The sequence below is a fragment of the Balaenoptera ricei genome, chromosome 20, assembly GCF_028023285.1.
Source record: "Balaenoptera ricei isolate mBalRic1 chromosome 20, mBalRic1.hap2, whole genome shotgun sequence".
In the NCBI taxonomy this organism is placed as follows: Eukaryota; Metazoa; Chordata; class Mammalia; order Artiodactyla; family Balaenopteridae; genus Balaenoptera; species Balaenoptera ricei.
In genome coordinates, this window is record NC_082658.1 from 44,220,750 (window position 1) to 44,238,654 (window position 17,905).

The 17,905-nt window shown below is 49.2% G+C and overlaps 1 protein-coding gene across 1 annotated transcript in view; it reads left to right on the top strand.

Annotated features, from left to right (window-relative positions):
* Nucleotides 1-224: 224 nt before the first annotated feature.
* The window catches only part of ASIC2 (acid sensing ion channel subunit 2), a 1,027,155-nt gene continuing 1,009,474 nt past the window's right edge, over nucleotides 225-17,905 (top strand). The window contains exon 1 of the mRNA XM_059907612.1: nucleotides 225-779. Coding sequence (XP_059763595.1) covers nucleotides 225-779 — 555 coding nt within the window. The remainder of the gene's footprint in view (nucleotides 780-17,905) is intronic.

Sequence of the window (17,905 nt, forward strand, 5' to 3'; positions counted from 1 at the left end):
GCCTGGACAAAATCAGGAGCTAGAGTTCGAATGGGTTTTATATAAACACTCACCCCTGGCAGCGTGCAGCTGGGGCTCTCAGGATAAACTCACGGCACCTGGCCTGATGCTTGCCTTTCCTTCCCTCCCTTGAACGTCAAGGTTTAAGCAGAGCCCGAGGACTGGGAACTCTTCTCTGAAATCTGATCAACCTGAAGCCAGTTGCGGAACTGCACAGGGTCCCCATGGACCTCAAGGAGAGCCCCAGCGAGGGTAGCCTGCAACCCTCTAGCATCCAGATCTTCGCCAACACCTCCACCCTCCACGGCATCCGCCACATCTTCGTGTACGGGCCGCTGACCATCCGGCGTGTGCTCTGGGCCGTGGCCTTCGTGGGCTCTCTGGGCCTGCTGCTGGTGGAGAGCTCCGAGAGGGTGTCCTACTACTTCTCTTACCAGCACGTCACCAAGGTGGACGAGGTGGTGGCCCAAAGCCTGGTCTTCCCGGCCGTGACCCTCTGTAACCTCAACGGCTTCCGCTTCTCCAGGCTCACCACCAATGATCTGTACCACGCCGGGGAGCTGCTCGCCCTGTTGGACGTCAACCTGCAGATCCCGGACCCGCACCTGGCTGACCCCACGGTGCTGGAGGCCCTGCGGCAAAAGGCCAACTTCAAGCATTACAAACCCAAGCAGTTCAGCATGCTGGAGTTCCTGCACCGCGTGGGCCATGACCTGAAGGATATGATGCTCTACTGCAAGTTCAAAGGGCAGGAGTGTGGCCACCAGGACTTCACCACAGTGAGTACTTGGCTTTCAGCTCATTTTTGCGCTCAGTCCTTTGGAGAAGTGCCACGCTGGCAGTCTCCGGCTTGGTTCGAGGTCTCTCTGTGCTTTGGAGCAGGAGAGAGAGGAGCGTCTCAGTCGAAGGCCAAGAGGGTAGTTGGCCAGAGTTGTTGGAACTGGTCGGAGAGGTCTGCCTGCTGGGTTGGAGCACTCTTGTCTGGTCAGCTGTGCGGGGCGAGCAGGGGGCCTGGCCGTGGTGGCGGATCGTTTATCCCAGAGGTGATGAGTTGCCTTCCACCCACCCAGAGGGAGGAGGCCTGAGCTGTCCGTGGTCCAGGGCACTTGGTGTCTGAGCTGTGTGATTGGAACAGCTTGTCATTGACGAGGTGGCATTTTGTCTCTCTCTCTCTCTCTCTCTCTGCTCGGAAGTGGCATCAGGCACTGCATCCTGTGGGCTGGGCTGGAGCTTAAAGCTGCCAGAAAAGGGGGTGCGGGGCCCCAGGCAGCCTGGATGGTTCCAGTGGCTTTGGGAGCTTGCTGGAGCAGGTGATGCTGCAAAGGTGTGGAAGTCTCTTTCCTTCCTTTTCCTGTGTGGATTCTGAGCTCCGTGCGGGGTAGAGGAGAGGCCGGGGAACCCCGGGTCTCTGTCTGGTCTGCTGGCAGGTCAAAAAACAAAGAGATGTTCAGGGTCCCTGGGCCAAAGAGGAGGGTCTAGGTGGAGACCCATACACAGGATGGTCAGTGAGATGCCTGGGAGGGTGAAACGTTGCAGGCTGGCTGGTCTGCGAGTTTCAGCTTGAAACTCCAAGGCTCGTTTGCTGTCTGTATGATGATCCCTTAACAACGTGGATACGTGGATACGAGAGGAGTGGTGTGGGGAGGGGGCGAGCAGCTGTGAGATCCACAAGCCTGGAGGAGGAGAGTGGAGCTGAGTAAAGAGGAAAAGCGGAGGAGGAGGTGGATCCCGTTCAGGACGGGGCTTCCTGGAGGGGCAGGGGAAGAATGGGAGGAGAGCTGTGTCTGCCTAATTAGTGGGCTGCTAGGCAGAAATTGGCATGACCGGTCTGGTTGCAGCTGCCCACACCTCCTTGCTCCCAGGCGGGTCTGGGACATCAGGTGCTGTGGGACCCTCCGGAAGCCCAGTGTGGCCGCTTCTCCCAGAGCCGCCTTAAGGGAGAACCGAGAGCTTTTGAGTCTCAGAGCCTCGAGCCAAACTGCAGTTGTAATTTCGGGGTGGCAGGTACTGCAGTTGCAAAGAGACTGGACTCTGTTGTCAGCTCCTGTCTGAGGTCCTCTGCCTAATGAAGACACGCCCTACCTTTCTCTGCGGTGCGTCCACTCCCCGCCGGCTCTCAGAGCCACTGCCTACCAGACTCTGGCTCGGAGTTTCTTTTAATGCTACAACCAGTCTCTGCACACAGCCTCTATGCTTGCGGTGGGCTGTCTCTGATTCTGGAAAAGCCAAGAGTGCCTGGGGGTGGGCGGGGGAGGGGCGTGGGGAGGGCTCATTGCCTCTGGCACCCCCTGGAGCTCTCTTCCCTGGGGGAGTTGTTTTGTATTATCCGTATGAAACACTGTGCCAAAGAGCCCAGCAAGATCAGGATGTGGTGTTATGTATGCTAAAGAGGAAGCAGGTCTGAGCTGGGGGGAAGGGACCAGCAGTCCTGGAAGCCTTTCTAAATGGAGTAAACAGGGTCCGAAAGCATGTCACGCACGATGTCTTGGGTGGCTTGGGGAGAGTTGGGGAAAAAGCCTCGTTCTTGGAGGCTGAAACCATCCCTGTATCCACCCCGTGCTTTCTAGTGCCGTGGCAACGCTCAGCTTCACCACTGCACCACGCAGCTCGGAAACACACTCAGCTGTTCCTCTGTCTGCCTGAACACACATGGAACATGCAGACAGCAGAGAGAGAGGGAAGGTGGCAGCGAGAGCAACTGCAGTTGGTAGCAGACCCTGGGCCAAGTTCTCAAGCATCCTCATAACCACATGTCCACTTAGTGGCTTCCTCTCAATTCATGACCAAGTTCCACTTAGAAGTAAAGGTTCTTTGATCCCAGGCTGCAGTTTTGTACTTAGCCTATCACTTCGGTCCCTGGGGTCCCAAGAGGCCAAAGATCAGGCTGTAAAACCTGACCCAACCCTTTGACCTTTCCAGGTTGTCTCTTAAATAATGAAGCTGCCTGTGGACACAATTTATTACTTAGTAAGTGTCATGTCATTATCTGCCATCCTCACCAGGTTCAAGACTGACTTGGTTGAGTGTCCCTCCTTAGACTGACTCTCAATGGATGACCTCCTCTAGCATTGAAAAGGGGATGGGTCTCAGGGCTGGATTGTCAAGCGGTTCAGGAGAGTGTCCAAAAGGGCACCCACTCTAGGAAACCTGGAGCATACTCCAGGCGGGAGGCTGATCTTTTTCACCCATTGATTGCAATGAGCAGCCATGCTACAAGGCGCGGACATGATGCCAAGTTCATTCCAAGACCTTGCAGTGAGGGCTAATCCTTCCCACTTGCCCTTGTCTCCCTGGCTCCTTGGCCTGGGGTGCAAATGTTCTTGTCCTTGGCCTGGGGTGCACCAGAGGTGAGCGAGACCTCACAGGTGGTTATGGGAGAAGTTGGCTCACCAGCTTTCTCTCTCATTCATTCTCTCTACCGCGTATCCCTCTCCCTTTGGTTAATTTACTGGGCTCTTCCTGGGTTTGTCCTATGCTGGGTGGCTTCCTTCCCTACGAGCTGTGGCTAGCTTATTAGAGAAGTGATGAAGTGTGGGAATGGGCTGTCCCAGGTGGATCATTTTTCCTGGTTTTCTTTTTCTGCAAAGTGTACCTAGCGCCATCTCCAGGGCTAATGCTTTCACATACGCTTCCTTATTCCAAGTTCTTAGCTAGTGTGCATGATACCCTTTAATTAGCGAATGAGGCATGATTCTAGCAGAGTGAAAGGTTGTCTGTGGAGGTTAAAAGTCCCAGAAGCCAGGTGTGGGACTCTCACTGCCATGTAAACAGGTGTGCTCCACGCTTGGGCAGGTACACTCTGAGCCCTCACCTAAGACCATCTGACTTCAGATAGGCACATACTTTTCTTTCCTGGAAGAGGAGAGGAGGGCTTTGATTCAACAGTGTCTACTCAGCAGAGATCGCCCTGCTAACCCAGAGTGGAAGGAAAGGAGTTGGGGTGAGAGGGCTGGCCAGGGGGTGTGTCTCTGGCCATGACTAGATGAGCTGAAGTTAAGATTAGGAGTAGGAAGACATAGGTTCGAATCCCAGCTCCATCATTTCCTAGCTTATTCCCTGGGTCGTATTTTGTACCCTCTCTCGGCATCGACTTGCTCGTGGAACATGTGATAGTAACATGTGATTTTGTAACTCACAGGGGGAACAAATCATGTGAGACAATATATGCGAAAAATCTCTTGTGCCTTGTGACAACTATGCAGATGTAAGGCGGGGTTATTTTCAAGATTCGTAGGAGGGTTTTTTTTTTTAATATAAATGTATTTATTTGTTTTTATATTTGGCTGTGTTGGGTCTTCGTTGCTGTTCGTGGGCTTTCTCTAGTTGCGCGAGCGGGGGCTACTCTTCATTGCGGTGCACGGGCTTCTCACTGCGGTGGCTTCTCTTGTTGCGGAGCACGGAATCTAGGCGCGCGGGCGTCAGTAGTTGTGGCGCGTGGGCTCAGTCGTTGTGGCTCGCGGGCTCTAGAGCACAGGCTCAGTAGTTGTGGCGCATGGGCTTCCTTGCTCTGCGGCATGTGTGATCTTCCCGGGCCAGGGGTCGAACCCGTGTCCCCTGCATTGGCAGGTGGATTCTTAACCACTGAGCCACCAGCGAAGCCCCTCGTAGGAGGGTTTTTATTGTCCAGCCTACCTGCCCTGTTTGCAGCCCTCCAGAAGAGTCAGTTGGTGAGTAATGCTGTCAGGATAGACCAGGGAGAGAGAGGCGGCTGCTGCTTTCTCTGTATGGAGCCCTGGGTTAAAGCCCAGCATCGCAGAGCTGGGGTTTTGTAGAGTGGAGGTCACAACTGGGTTCAATAGCTAACTATTGCGGACAGGTGGCAACCCCACTGCTTGTGACTAGCACGTGACTGTTTCACATTGTTTCTCTGCTTTTCACATTGGGGTTCATCTGCCTCCAAGTTCAGGATTGCAAATGACCCCTCAGTTTGCATTTCTAACCTGATTGCCATAGTGTGTGTGTGTGTGTGTGTGTGTGTGTGTGTGTGTGTGTGTTTACTTTAAGCTAGAGATTTCTTAGGAAAGGCATTTTTTTCTTTTCTTACTGAAAGAAAGGTCTCTCCACAATGGGATCTTGTTAGAGGCAATTCTACGACTCTTAGTCGTCTACATCACATAGCATTATAGAGATGTGGAGGGGAGGGTTTAGGCAGCTCACATATTTGGAAATCTTGCCACAGGCTGGTGGGTCCCTAGCTAAGCTTATTACTTCTTATCACATGAGGAGCAGGTGTGTGAAGAAGGTGGGCTTTGGGGAGAGATCTGAGCTGGAATTCCAACCGTACCCCCTCTTCGATGTGTAATCTTGGGCAAATTTCTTAATCTTACTCTCTCCGTCTCTAATTAGAAACAATAATACCTGCCACTCAAGAGTTGCTGTACTGATCCAGGGAGGCCAAAGGATGCCAAGGGCTAGTGCGTGGCAGATGCCTCGTACAGGGCAGGCCCCATGCTTTGCTTAGTGTCCCACGGGAGTGCTGACTGAGCCTTAGATGGATTCTGGCTCTCTTGACTTCAGGACAGTGTCCTTCTCACTATTCCACACTGTGACTCACTAACAGCTTTGGAGCACGGGCAACTGCTGTGTTTGTGGGATTCTTAATTCTCAGAATATGACAAACGTTCCCTTTTCTCAGTACTTCCATGTCGGTCCTGCCGCCTAAACAGCCTCTCCTTACCTGCCATCTTGGCTTCCGCTCCAGGTCACGCCACTAACCTCAGCCCAGGAAGCTTGTGCTGCCCTAACCCCTGATAAGAGTCGAGTGGCCTCGGTAGCAGGCCTGCATCTTTTATCAGGAGTGTGTGTGCTGTGTGTCTGCACATCCGTTCTTTGTTAATCAAACAGAGCACCTCCCACGTAGCAGGGCGAGAGCTGGACCAGATCCTTGCCATCTGAAAGCTCATGGCCCATTTCCCATCCCCTCTGGATGGGGGTGGGGTGTTGAGAGCAGGAGTCTCGTCTTATCAAACACAGTCTCTGCATCCTCCATGCCGAATGCAGGGTCTGCCCACAGTAAATACCCAGCAAAGATTTTCTTTTTGATTCAATAGTTACTTGCTGTTTCCTGAACTGACCCAGCATCCTTTGCTCATGGGCCTTTCTTACTTCTTTTCATCTCTCACCTCTCTCTCTCTGTCTATTTATTTAAATCCTACTCATCCTTTAAAATCCGGCTCTAGGCGTGGTCTAGGTGTGGGATGGGCGTTGCCGCCAGTGGGGATGAGAGGCTGGGCGGACTCGGGCCTGGGGCCGCGTGGACACCCTGGCGCTGGGCTGGTGGCGATGGCGGAGGCCAGAGGAGCTGCAGGTGCTGGGGGACGCGAAACGGACCTGCGGGAGATTAGAAGCAGCGGCGCAGGAGCGGGGCTGCCTCCACATGAAGGCGCATGTGCCAGTGTCCTGGGGCAGCGAGGAGCCCGAGTCACCGGATGCCCAGCCCAGAGGCCACCTCCCCGCACCGAGGCCAGACGGCGACCATGGGCGACCAAGTGTAGGGGTTCCGCAGGATGGTGGAAGGAGCTGGGCCCAGCCTTGTTCAAGATGCATTGCGGGGGAGCCTGAAAGTTTCTGCAGGTTACATTGCGTTTTGTGGTGTAATCCTGAACAACGGTGAAATCAAAGATCCAGCAACTTGAACTAACGGTATTTCGGTTGATTCACTGTAACTGCCAAACATGCCCTGGATTTCGAATGAATAATACGACCCCCCTCAAAAAAAGAAATCTGGCTCTAATATCTATGTGGCCTTCTCCAGGCAACCACTGCCAACCCTCTCCCCATGACATAATCTAACTTAATCTCTTCCTCTCCTGTTCTCTAAAAAGCCTTTGGGTTACTCCTCTCCTAGAACAGTCATTATACTTTCCCTTGCATTAGAATCATGAAGTGTTTAGGCTAAAAGGAACCTTAGAGATGATTTAATTTAAAACTGAATTCTTTAACCACTGATAATTTTTATTCATTGCCCATTTCAGTTTCTCCTCCCCGTAAGACATGATGTCTTTTCTAACTTGATATTCTCAGGACTTAGAACTGCTTAGCACGGGGAAAGCTCTTACAATGTGTCATGAGTGTGTGAAGTGGGTTTGAAGTTTTTCAAATGTCAGGTGACTCTGATGTCAACTGAAATAGCCATTTTTTGCCTTCCCTTTTCAGTATAGGGACCCAGGATTCCACCTGCATTGGGAAGACTTGTCTCGTTATTGTTATTATTTTAACAGTACACTTTCTGGTTATAGAAACAATCCACGACCACTGGAGAAAACTTGGGAAGTGTGGGAAAGAATAAAGAAGAAGAAAAAATGTCCCAGAATAGCATCTTAGGTATAATTACATGTATTATTTTAGTATTTGGGGAGTAGCTCCATTTGGTCACGCCTGGGATCACACATCTGTACATGTGATACCTCATCTGGCATGCAGTGCACACTTAGTCAGTGTCACCTTGCTTTCTTCATCCTGGGTCCCCTGGGTAGTCTCCAGGGTGTTAGAAATTCCCTCAAAGGTCCACTTAGAGTAAAAATAAAATCCAAAGATATGTCTCCATGGGTCTGAGCAATACCCCTTTGGTGGGATATATTTTGTCTTATCTGCCAGAAGCATCCAGGGATAATTTGTGAGAGGGAGGGGTAATTGCCCCTCTTAACTAAGCATCCTTGGATTATAGGTTCACAGCTGAACACGTTACTCTTTTTTGATGGCAATTTATTGACAGTCCAGGTGTGCATTTACCTGAAGCCATCTTGGTCCTGTTTGTTGTATGTTTGTTGGGTTGAACCAGAGATGTGTTTGTTGACACCAAATTAGATCTTCTGACTGAGGCTTGACCTCGTTCCTGGATGAAGCCCAACCCTTCATGACCGTGAGGACCCTGGACCATGAAGACCAGGAGGTTCTCCTTGCACGGCCATCCCTGCACGCCTCAGCACACGGTATAGGCCCTGACTCTCCCTCACCTGGGAAGTTTCTAGGCTCTATGTTAAAATGGTCTAGATTGCATTGAATGCAAAGTAGATGGTCTTTCCTATTCCTTAAGATGCTTGGAAGTTTTGTGAGCATTTGCCATGCCCTTGGAGAGGCAACCTCTGCCCAGCTGTGTGAGTGGTTTTCTGTGGTGCCAGCCTCCAGTTGGGATCTTCTAGTTTGCAGAATGTCAGGTCATGGCTGTCTGGAAGTAAAGCTTTCAGGGGTGTATTGACTTCTGTCTGATGTGATGAAGGGCTAGCACACTGACTAAGAGCTGACTCTTATAATGACCTGCACCATCTACTTGCAAGAAAAGCTGAAGCGGCAGCGGGCCGCTAAGCTGGTGCCTAGTTGCTGTATGTCTGCATCTCTGTCCCTGGGAGTTCTTAGACCTCCAGAAATGCTGATGGAAGAAGACTACCTGCAAGCTTACCAAATTGGGAATTGATTCTTTCCCCCTCTCTACAGTGGTTCTCTTTTCCTCTCTGCAGAAACTCCTTCCCTTAACGAAGAGATGAATTCTAGACAATTTTCTGTAAAGTTTCTGAATCCTGGTTTGCTACCGATTTCTAGAGGGAGAGCTGAAACGGGATCCCATGAAAAAAATCCCCAACGACTGAATGGGTAGCTCTTATTTTAATTTTTAAATTTTTTTGAATTGGTAGCTTGTAGCACCAAGTTTGTTGTCAGAGGCGTTGTTCCCATAGATCAGTTCATATTTCAAAGTATCAAGTATCGCATTCTCTCCAGCAGAACAAAAATATGCCACCTGGGTCTAGAGATATCTGAAAGTGTGCTTTGCGCTGTCTCTTTTTCATCTGAGTGTTTATGTTTGATGGAGCTAGGTTGCCATTTCAAACTTGACCAGCAGGGCTGTTTGACCCATGATCTATTATAATCTGAAACTAATGGGCTACAACACCCCTTCAGATAGATTTCCATGTATCATTTTTCTCCCCTGCAACAGACTTAAAACCAGTCCATACAGGTGGGACTTAGTGGTTACTGGAAGCCTGTGACAGAAGCCTATTTATCAGGATGGGCTTTATTTGGGAAGAACATTCTGAAAAGGGTCATCCTTTGGATGCTAAACCGTCTCTCCATCTCCCCGCACTTATTTTCTCATGAATCAGGTCCATTCTCTATTGATTACCTCACTGGCCACAGAAATTTATACTCAGGAGAAATAAAGTACAAAGCACAGAAAGAACATATTTGCCTGGGTTTATTGACTTCTGTTGGTGGAGTGGCCCAGCCTTGGGCAAGGTAATTAGCTTCTATGGGCCTCAGTTTCCTCGCTTGTAAGATGAGGGGGTTAAACTAGGTGACTCCCAAGGACTTGCCAACTTGGAGAACTGTAATACAGTAGAACACAATCGAAATTTATTTTCTGATCTCGCATTTGTTTGCTGAAATAACTTTAACTTATGCTTGGGGGCAGAGAGTTGATGTTATTTTGTAACCAGATATATTTATCTATTTATTTGTTTGTGTAATGTAGATAGAGCTGTACAGTGGAAGGAAAAATACCCTGATACGCTGAGTGGCTGTAGTGGGAATATACGGAGGCACAGAACCCTACCGTCAAAACTCTGTCCATGCGCCGTGTGTGTCTGGCTGCCCTTCATCAGTCTGACTGGAAGTTTCCATCACACTGGTCCTACAGTTGTGAGCAGGGGTCTGTGTACAAATTAGCAAGGGCATCTGTGAAAGATGCTGTTGGTGTTCCATCCAGATCCCCTTTCCTGCTGCTGGGGCTACAAGCTTCTGCCCTGAGAACAGGAGGATGCCCTTGGTCCTTAGTCTACTGGCCCTGCCTTTCCTGGAGATATCTGAGAAGTTATACACCTCCCCACCACCTGGGGGCAGCCAGGAGCCAGCGACTGACTGACAGGAGCGCAAAATGCCAGGCACCTTGCCTCAAGACCCAACAAATTATGGTGCAGTGTACACTCCAGAGCTTTCCATGGGATCAGGCTGAGCTAGACTTCTCCTGAAAGCACGTCTTTGCTTACCTTTTCTCCCTGCCTTATCCTGCATACCTCACTCCCTTCTAGACTTTTCCTGAGCTCATTCCCTCCGTAAATCATGCGGACAAGAAACTCCATTCTCAGGCTCTGCTAGGGAACCCAACCTATGTATTGATTAGTTTTACCTTCTCCATCTGTCTGACCACATGCAGACTCACTTAGGCACGTGGACCTGTGTCTGGCTTAGAAAGAAGGAAATACCTGTTTCAGAAGTCTTATAAGCCTCATTCTTTCTTGATGTGCCCTCCACTGGGGCCTGTAACAGTTTCCAAGGGAGACTTTTCATAATTCAAGTGAGCATCTCTCTGATTAGGACCCACTCTTCTAGGCTCAGCTGGTTTGCTGCTCTTTGGAACTTTTTGTCCGAGGAAAGCCCTTCCCAAAGTTGCCCATGTCCTAAGGGCTGAGCTATCCTTATTCTCTCAGCTCCTGCATTCCCCCACCCCAACCCTGCCCCCTGCCCAGGCTGCTCACATTCTAGCTCACACCTTTACCAACACCTGCCTTCTCATCATTTCCCAGTTCTGCTGTCTCTGAAAGCATCCCTTTCTCACCGTCCTCCCAGCCTTCACTGCCATTTCCTCCTGGATGGGCCTAAGTCTGGCTTTAAGCCATGGGGTGAGGGGAGGCGACTGCCTTTGATGCTGGCAGTGGCTCGGCCTCATCTATAAAGCAGGAGGCAGTGAGAAATGTACGGCTGAGCGGGGCTGATGCTCCTCATATGTCACAGAGACCGTGAGTGATGAGGAGCGCGGGGAAGAACTGAGACCGCGTAGCCTGAAAAGGGAAGCAGGTGACTCAAGGCCGGGTGGTTTGCTGTCTTCACACACTTCGAAGGTCCCTGTAGAGAAGAGGGATGAAGTTTTCTCTTTGTGAGGCCAGAAGGCAGTGCTGGTACCCAGGGGTGGGCAGACATTCACAGAGGTGGGTATCAGCTGCTTAGAAGGAGCCATCCTGGGACCACCTGTGCCCTGTCATCAACTCTAGCTGAGGCCATACAATTAATGGCTTATTGGTGAGGCTGTAGGGGTGGATCAATGTCAGGTAAAGAGTTGGATGTAATGACCTCTACAGTTACTTTCAGCTCTGAGCATCTTTGATTTATTTCCTTTTGGAACAGATATTTGGGGTCAGAGGTGAGGGCCATTGACAGATGGCGTTGGGAAGAATTGATAGTAGATGCAAGCCAGTACATCCACAGTGCAGCACCACCTCATTTCCCAATACAGCGTAGCCTTGAGGCTGTTTCAGGAGTGGGGGAATAAAAATGTTGCTGCTGGAGAAGGCTTGGAGACAGAAGATGCTCAGTTCATCCAGAGAGAGTGCAGGACACGTGTGGGTGAGGGTCACCGGGGCTTGGAGTGGCTGGTAAATGACCTGGCCTCCCCAAGGGAGTATGCCCGGCTCCTGGAGAAGCAGTTCCCAGGGCAATTTGTCATAAATTCTCGGCACTAGCTTCAGTCCTAGAGGGCAAATCTTGGGTGTGCTTGGACCTGACCTGGTTTCTGGTAGGGGCTGGGGAGACAGAGAGGTACTCAAGTTTAAGGTAACTCTGGGGTGTGTGGGTGGTGCTAGAGATAGACCCAGTTATAGGGGCTGGGAAGGAGGTTAATCTGGCTGGGAGAATGCCCTGCCTGGGAGCTCCAGGGTGTTATGGCAGGTGTGGGGAGGATGAAGGGGCTCTGGCATCGGAGGTAATCACAGAATGAGATATTTTAGCCAATCGTGGAATTCAGTGCCAGACAGGTGTGGGGTCCACGCTTGCATAACTGTGATTTTTTTTTTTTTTGATTAATAAGAAATGTACACTTGGTCTTCATCCCTGGTTCCTGGTACAAGAGCTTGAAAAACCCTTGCGATTTCCTGAGGGATTGGGTGAGAGGAGCATCTTTTGTTATTCCACATAAGGCCCTTTCAACCAGATGTGAGTTTATGCTAAGGAACTGACTCTTGCTGGGCCCTTGGATAGCTTCAGGATGGGGGTTGGTTGCCATCAGCCTTGTGATTAGAGGGCTGGAAATCGAGTTAATCACCAGTGGCCCATGATCTAATCAATCCTGCCGATGTAATGGGACCTCTCCATAAGAACCTCTGAATGAAGGGATTTGGAGAACTTCTGGGTTGGTGAACACATGGAGGTGCTGAGAGGCCATCATACCAAGAGAAGGCGTGGAAGCTCGGTGCCCCTTACCCTAGACCTTGCCCTATGCATCTCTTCCATCGGGCTGTTCCTGAGTTGTATCCTCTATAATAAACCAGCAATAGTAAGAAAACTTTTCCTGAGTTCTGTGAGCCATTCTAGCAAATTATCACACTTGAGGAGGGGGTCATGGGAACCCTGATTTATAGCCAGTTGGTCAGAAGTACAGGTGGCTTGGCGTCTGAAGTGGGGACAGTCTTATGGGACTGAACCTTTAATCTATGGGGTCTGCCCTAACTCTGGGTAGTTAGTGTCAGAATTGCTTGGTATGAGGGGAAAACCCACATGTTTGGTGTCAGAAGTGTGGTGAAGACCAAGTATACATTTCTTATTAATCCAAAAAAAAAAAAAAATCACAGTTATGCAAGCCTGGACCCCACACCTGTCTGGCACTGAATTCCACGACTGGCTAAAATATCTCATTCTGTTCTGTGAGTTAAAAAAATGGATCTTAGTAGTGACCTTATGCAAGTTACTTAACCTCCCCCCCTCCATTTCCTCACCTATTAAATAATAGTCATACTGGTATTTACTGTATAGCATGGTGTGCAGCAGTTGAATGAAATAACAGAAGCGAAACTTTAAGCATTGGGCCAGATGTAAAGTGTCAGTATTTTGTTACTTTTATTATTACTAAGATGAACTGGTGATAAAACATAGTGACCGGGGATCTGAGAACAAAGGATTTTGAGGGGAAATCCGCAGTGACATCAGCAAATCCCCAGAGTATGGAAATGAGGCTGCAAACAAGCCAGGCACCCAGCTCCTGCTATAAGACACCCAGAGTATGTGAAAAATAGATCAAAACTATGTAGTTTACAAAACCTATTAATAATTGCTGATGTTTTCTGAGTGCGTGCTACATCTCAAGCCCTGTTCTTCACTTGGAATTCAGTCTCTATCTGTAACTCTGTTTTTTGGTATGGAAAAAATTGAGGCTCGGAAAGGTTTAATGGCAAGCCTAAAGTCACTTAGCTAAGAATTGGTGGAAGTGGAATTTGAACCAGGTACTCTGGTTCCAGATCCTCCAGGCTTCCTTTATAAGAGGCTATTGGATCCTCACCACAACTCGGAAAGTGGAAAAAGTGCATCTGTTTCACAGTTGAACATAGGTACAGCTCAGAGATGTTTAGTGACTGACATAAGGTCAGTCAGCAAGAAAGTGGCACCGTTGGGCGTCAGAGTTCATGGCTTCTGATTCCCTTTGGGGATCTCTGTGAAGACATCAAGCTTGTTTTTGCGGGGCTGAGTGAAGGCAGGCTGTTCATTTGCAAGTCTTCAGCTCAAAAGATTTGAAGTTTAGGCTGAAGTTTCCCTCAGTGTCTCTGTATCCTCCCCTGGGAACCAGGAGCCCAGCAGCTACCAGAGCTGAGAGTGAAGTGCCGGGGAAACCTCAGCTTGAAACTGTAGCGCTCAGCTGTTCACATAGCCTTCTAGCTCTTAACCCGCATGCCTCGCCTTTGTGCAGTGAACTGAGAGAAGACGCAAAGGCATCCTAGCTCTCTGTGACTGAAGGCCAGATGAGGGTTTTAAAAAAATTTGATCGAAGTATAGTTGATTTACAATGTTGTGTTAATTTCTGCTGCACAGCAAAGTGATTCAGTTATATATATATATATATATATATATATATATATATATATATATATACACATACACACACATTCTTTTCCATATTCTTCTCCATTATGGTTTATCACAGGATATTGAATATAGTTCCCTGTGCTCTACAGTAGGACCTTGTTGTATATCCATCTTATATATAACAGTTTGCACCAGATGAAGGTTTTGTGCTGCAAGAGAATATTCCAACTTTCCAGAGCAAGACTTTCCAGCTACAGTTCCAGCCTTAGAGGAGGAGGAGGAGCACAGGTGCAGGCAAATGACTGGCTCTGAGAGGGGGCCACCCCAGACCTTTTCCCCTGATGAACGTGCAGGTGTTTTCTGGGCTGATGTCCCGCATCTCGGTGCAGCTGGCTTTACTGGCTGCCCAAGAGGGGCACTGCACATCAGCTTTGTGAATTCAATTTTCCCTTTTCAGGGAAAGGTGGGCTTTGGATCTTGCTGCCGTGATTTCTGCCTGTTGCAGGCACCACATCTCTAAGAGCTGGACATATGTCTGTGGTCCCCTTGACCTCCCAGCTCTGCAGATTTGCATCAGATCCTTTGTTCTCTCCTGCCCGGTCTCTTGGCTCAGGAATACACAGGTGGAAGGGCCAAGCAATTCCACAGCACCCTCTTCAGGAAAGTCGAGGAGCTGGAAGAGTCTGTTCTTGCCAGGGTGACACTTGCCGTCTCTCCAGATTGCCAGCTGGGGGGCTCCAGGGTCCGACATTAGGAAATGAGCATCTGTTTCAGATGTGCATGGGATTCTGCCTTGCTGGCTTTTTCTGACTCCACTTCCCCATTTTAAATCCGCCTCTGGGTGGCAGAAATGATAACTTTACGAGAAACAGATCTGTTGAAGGAACCGGCTGGCGAGAGCTTGGCGTTGAGAGCTTCTGCCTCCGAATCAGTGACTTGAATTTGAACGTCCAGTTCATGTGTGCTCCGAACAAATTTGCAGGTGACAGGATAGCACAGTGGTTGAGAGCTGGGGTTCCAGAGTGAGACGATCTCGGTGGAAATTCTATAATCATAGACTAGTTAGATGACCTTGGGCAAGATATTTAATTCAATTTGGGGAGAATTAAATGAGTTGTAAACTATGCAGCACAGTAGAGCTCAACCTCTGTGAGTTGGTTTTCACCCTCCTCCCTGTTTGCATCTCCATCTACATACCAACTTTTCGGCTTCTAATTCAGTATGATATTTTTCTGTTTCCTCATTTCTGTTCTCTGACCTGGGTGCTTTCTCCTGGGGTCGTCTGGACTGTGTGCTCTTTTGTTTTCTCCTCCCCCACTGGATATGGCAATCGAGGGACCTTTCTCGGGAGCAAGGGTGATGGGGAAGGTGTTTTAGCATGTCCACCATGATGATGTAGGGAATTTCAGGTCCCACTCTCCCCCTGGCGGCCCTGAGAGATACCCATCCCTCTAGAGTGTGAGAAGGCGGCCAATGAGAGAGAAGCATCTCCATGAACTGGAGATAACAGTGTCTTCTAAAGTTGGGGCAAGGCTACTTCTGCCTTCCTAGAATGATTTCTTAGCAGAACCTCTTTTATCCCCTGGGCCTGTTAGCTATTTCAGGGACATTCTAAGTGGCTATTAACAAATGTTGAATTATAGCTGCAAACCTCTGGGAGCTCGAGTGACGTTCATGTGAATCACAAGTGAGCTCTGTGTAGTCAAGGCTGCCACAGTGGGCTGGGATTAAACAAACAGGGACCACTGTTCTCCCCGCAGCAATGAGGCAAGAAGGCTGCTCTTTGGAGCCTGTGGTCTCAGGCAACATGCTCCTGAGAAGCAGGACGCTTCCAGGACACATAGCTCATTGCGGTAGGGCAGATAGATGCTCTGGGTTTGTAGAGAGGCATATTTCAGCTTCCTATCTGGAGGAATTTACCAACAATCAGTCAGTATGTCCAGGGATATACCAGCCAATCTCAGGGGTTATGAGCTGCCCAGCACATTGGTTCAAAAAACACCTACTGAGTGCCTCCTATGCTCTGGGCTAAGCTGTAAAGAAATGGAAATGAATAAGGCCCAGTCCAGAAGGTCAGGGTGCTCACAGCCTGGAGGGGAGGCTGGGCAGTAAACAGATTACGTGCAACAACCGAAGTTTGCACAAGGCAACACAGGGTAGGCTCTAAAAGTCTTCCAAAAGGAGATGATATGTATAATTTTTTTTCCCCTTTTGAAACAATTTTAAACGTATAAATGTTGTAAGACTAGTGCAGAGGATTCCTGAGTATCCAGTGGTCCCAGTGATGTCCTCTTTGGCCAAAGGATCCCATCCCGGATCCTTTATTCTGAGTCTCCTTTATTCTGCAACTGGTTCTCACTTTCTTCCCGACCTTCATGACCTTGACATTTTTTTAGTAATTCAACGCCAGTCATTTTCCCAAATGATTTTCAGTCTGATGTTCCCTCTTGATTAGACCCAGATAATGAATTTTTGGCTGAATTTCACAGGAAGGATCCCAGATTCTTCTCATAAACTCGGGGTTGGGTTTAAAGAGTTGATGAAATTCAGGTTAATGTTTTTGGCAAGAGAACTCCATGGATGAAGCTGTGTACTTTGTATTGCTTCATAGCAGGAGCTTATTCTGTGATGGTCCCCCTCTTCGAGATGCTAGTTTTGATCCCTTGTTTAAGGTAGCAACTGCTGGGTCTTTCTACTGCATCACCTCCCATCATCAAATCATCTGCCGTCATCTCTGGGGTGATACTCTGGCACCCTGTAAATATGCTATTTACTATCATATTTGAACCTGAATTAACAGTTTCATTAGAGTTTGCAAAATTGTGGTTTCTCAATTCTTTCTACATTTATTGGCTGACATTCTTTTGTAAAGAAGAGCTTTCCCTCATCAACTGGGGACCAACCAGAGTTCCTCCTATAAAGGCAGGATAAATGCTTATTCTTGTCCTTTAATTACCAGTTTCCAGAGGATAGAGTTGGTATAATAACTACCATAGTAACTGGGTGGGAAGGGAGAGGGCAGGTTTGTAGGAGTCCACGCAGCTGTAGTCAAGGCAACCACAGGCTCCTTCCAGATCCCCTCGTATCCCAAGATGGGGATGTTCACCTTTCAGACACGGCTCTTACTGGTCCTGAGCCTGGGCAGGCCTGGGACAGGGGTGGCAGGCACTAAGGTTAGTGGAACAGGGCTGTGACGACACTGACCACATGACGTAAGGCAGGTCATAAAATTAGGGATCCTGATTATTTGTCCTGACTCTTGGTATCTCCTCACTTCCCTGGAGCCTCCCCAGGAGATGCCCGATGCTGGTGCTGCCTTGCACCTGTCTCTGGGGAGTTCATGCAACATCCCTTCTCAGTGAGAGCCGAGGAGGTGGGGCAGGAAAGGGAAGTCTCACTTGTGGATTCCATTTAATTAAACTACCTAGATACATGATGAGAGCCAGTCATTTGCTGAGCACTTGCTATGTGCCAGGTGGTGTTGAAAGCACCTCCCAGGGATGTGATGGGAGAGGTACTCTTACTCTTCATATTGTGTGTCAGGACTGAGGTGCAAGTGATTAAAGAAATTGCCAAGGTCTCTAGATTCATGATCCTATTTACTCCCCTCTTCTGCCTTCCCAGGCAGTGCATTAAGAGCTTCTGCCAGGAGGGGGCAGAGGGGCCATGGGGGGCAGTTTCGTATTCTCCTTCCTCCAGCCTGTATTTCTCTGGATAACTGGATAATTCCACGGCTATCTGGCTTTGAGCCTGGAGGGAGGGACTTCTGGATGCAAAGAGAGTGGAGCAGGGTGGGGCTCACAGAGGGGAGAGGCGCCCAGTGAATGCAAGCATGACTGTCCCCAGGAACCCTTGGTACCACGGCTCTGTCTCTTACCCTGCATCACTTGACTGACAGTCCACAAACGGGGGCAGCGTTTCCTCCTCACATCCTGCTCTTCGCCTTGCCTGCTTAGGGGTGCTAATTATCTGGCATGTTAATGAGCCCAGAGGATTAACACGGAACATGGGTAATGATGATTTCACTTGATGGATTCAAAACTACCTTCCTGGGAAAACATAATTTAGTCTGTTTGCTGGGAGAGCATCTCACAACCAAACGGCACACAGTGGGTGACTAAGGTCT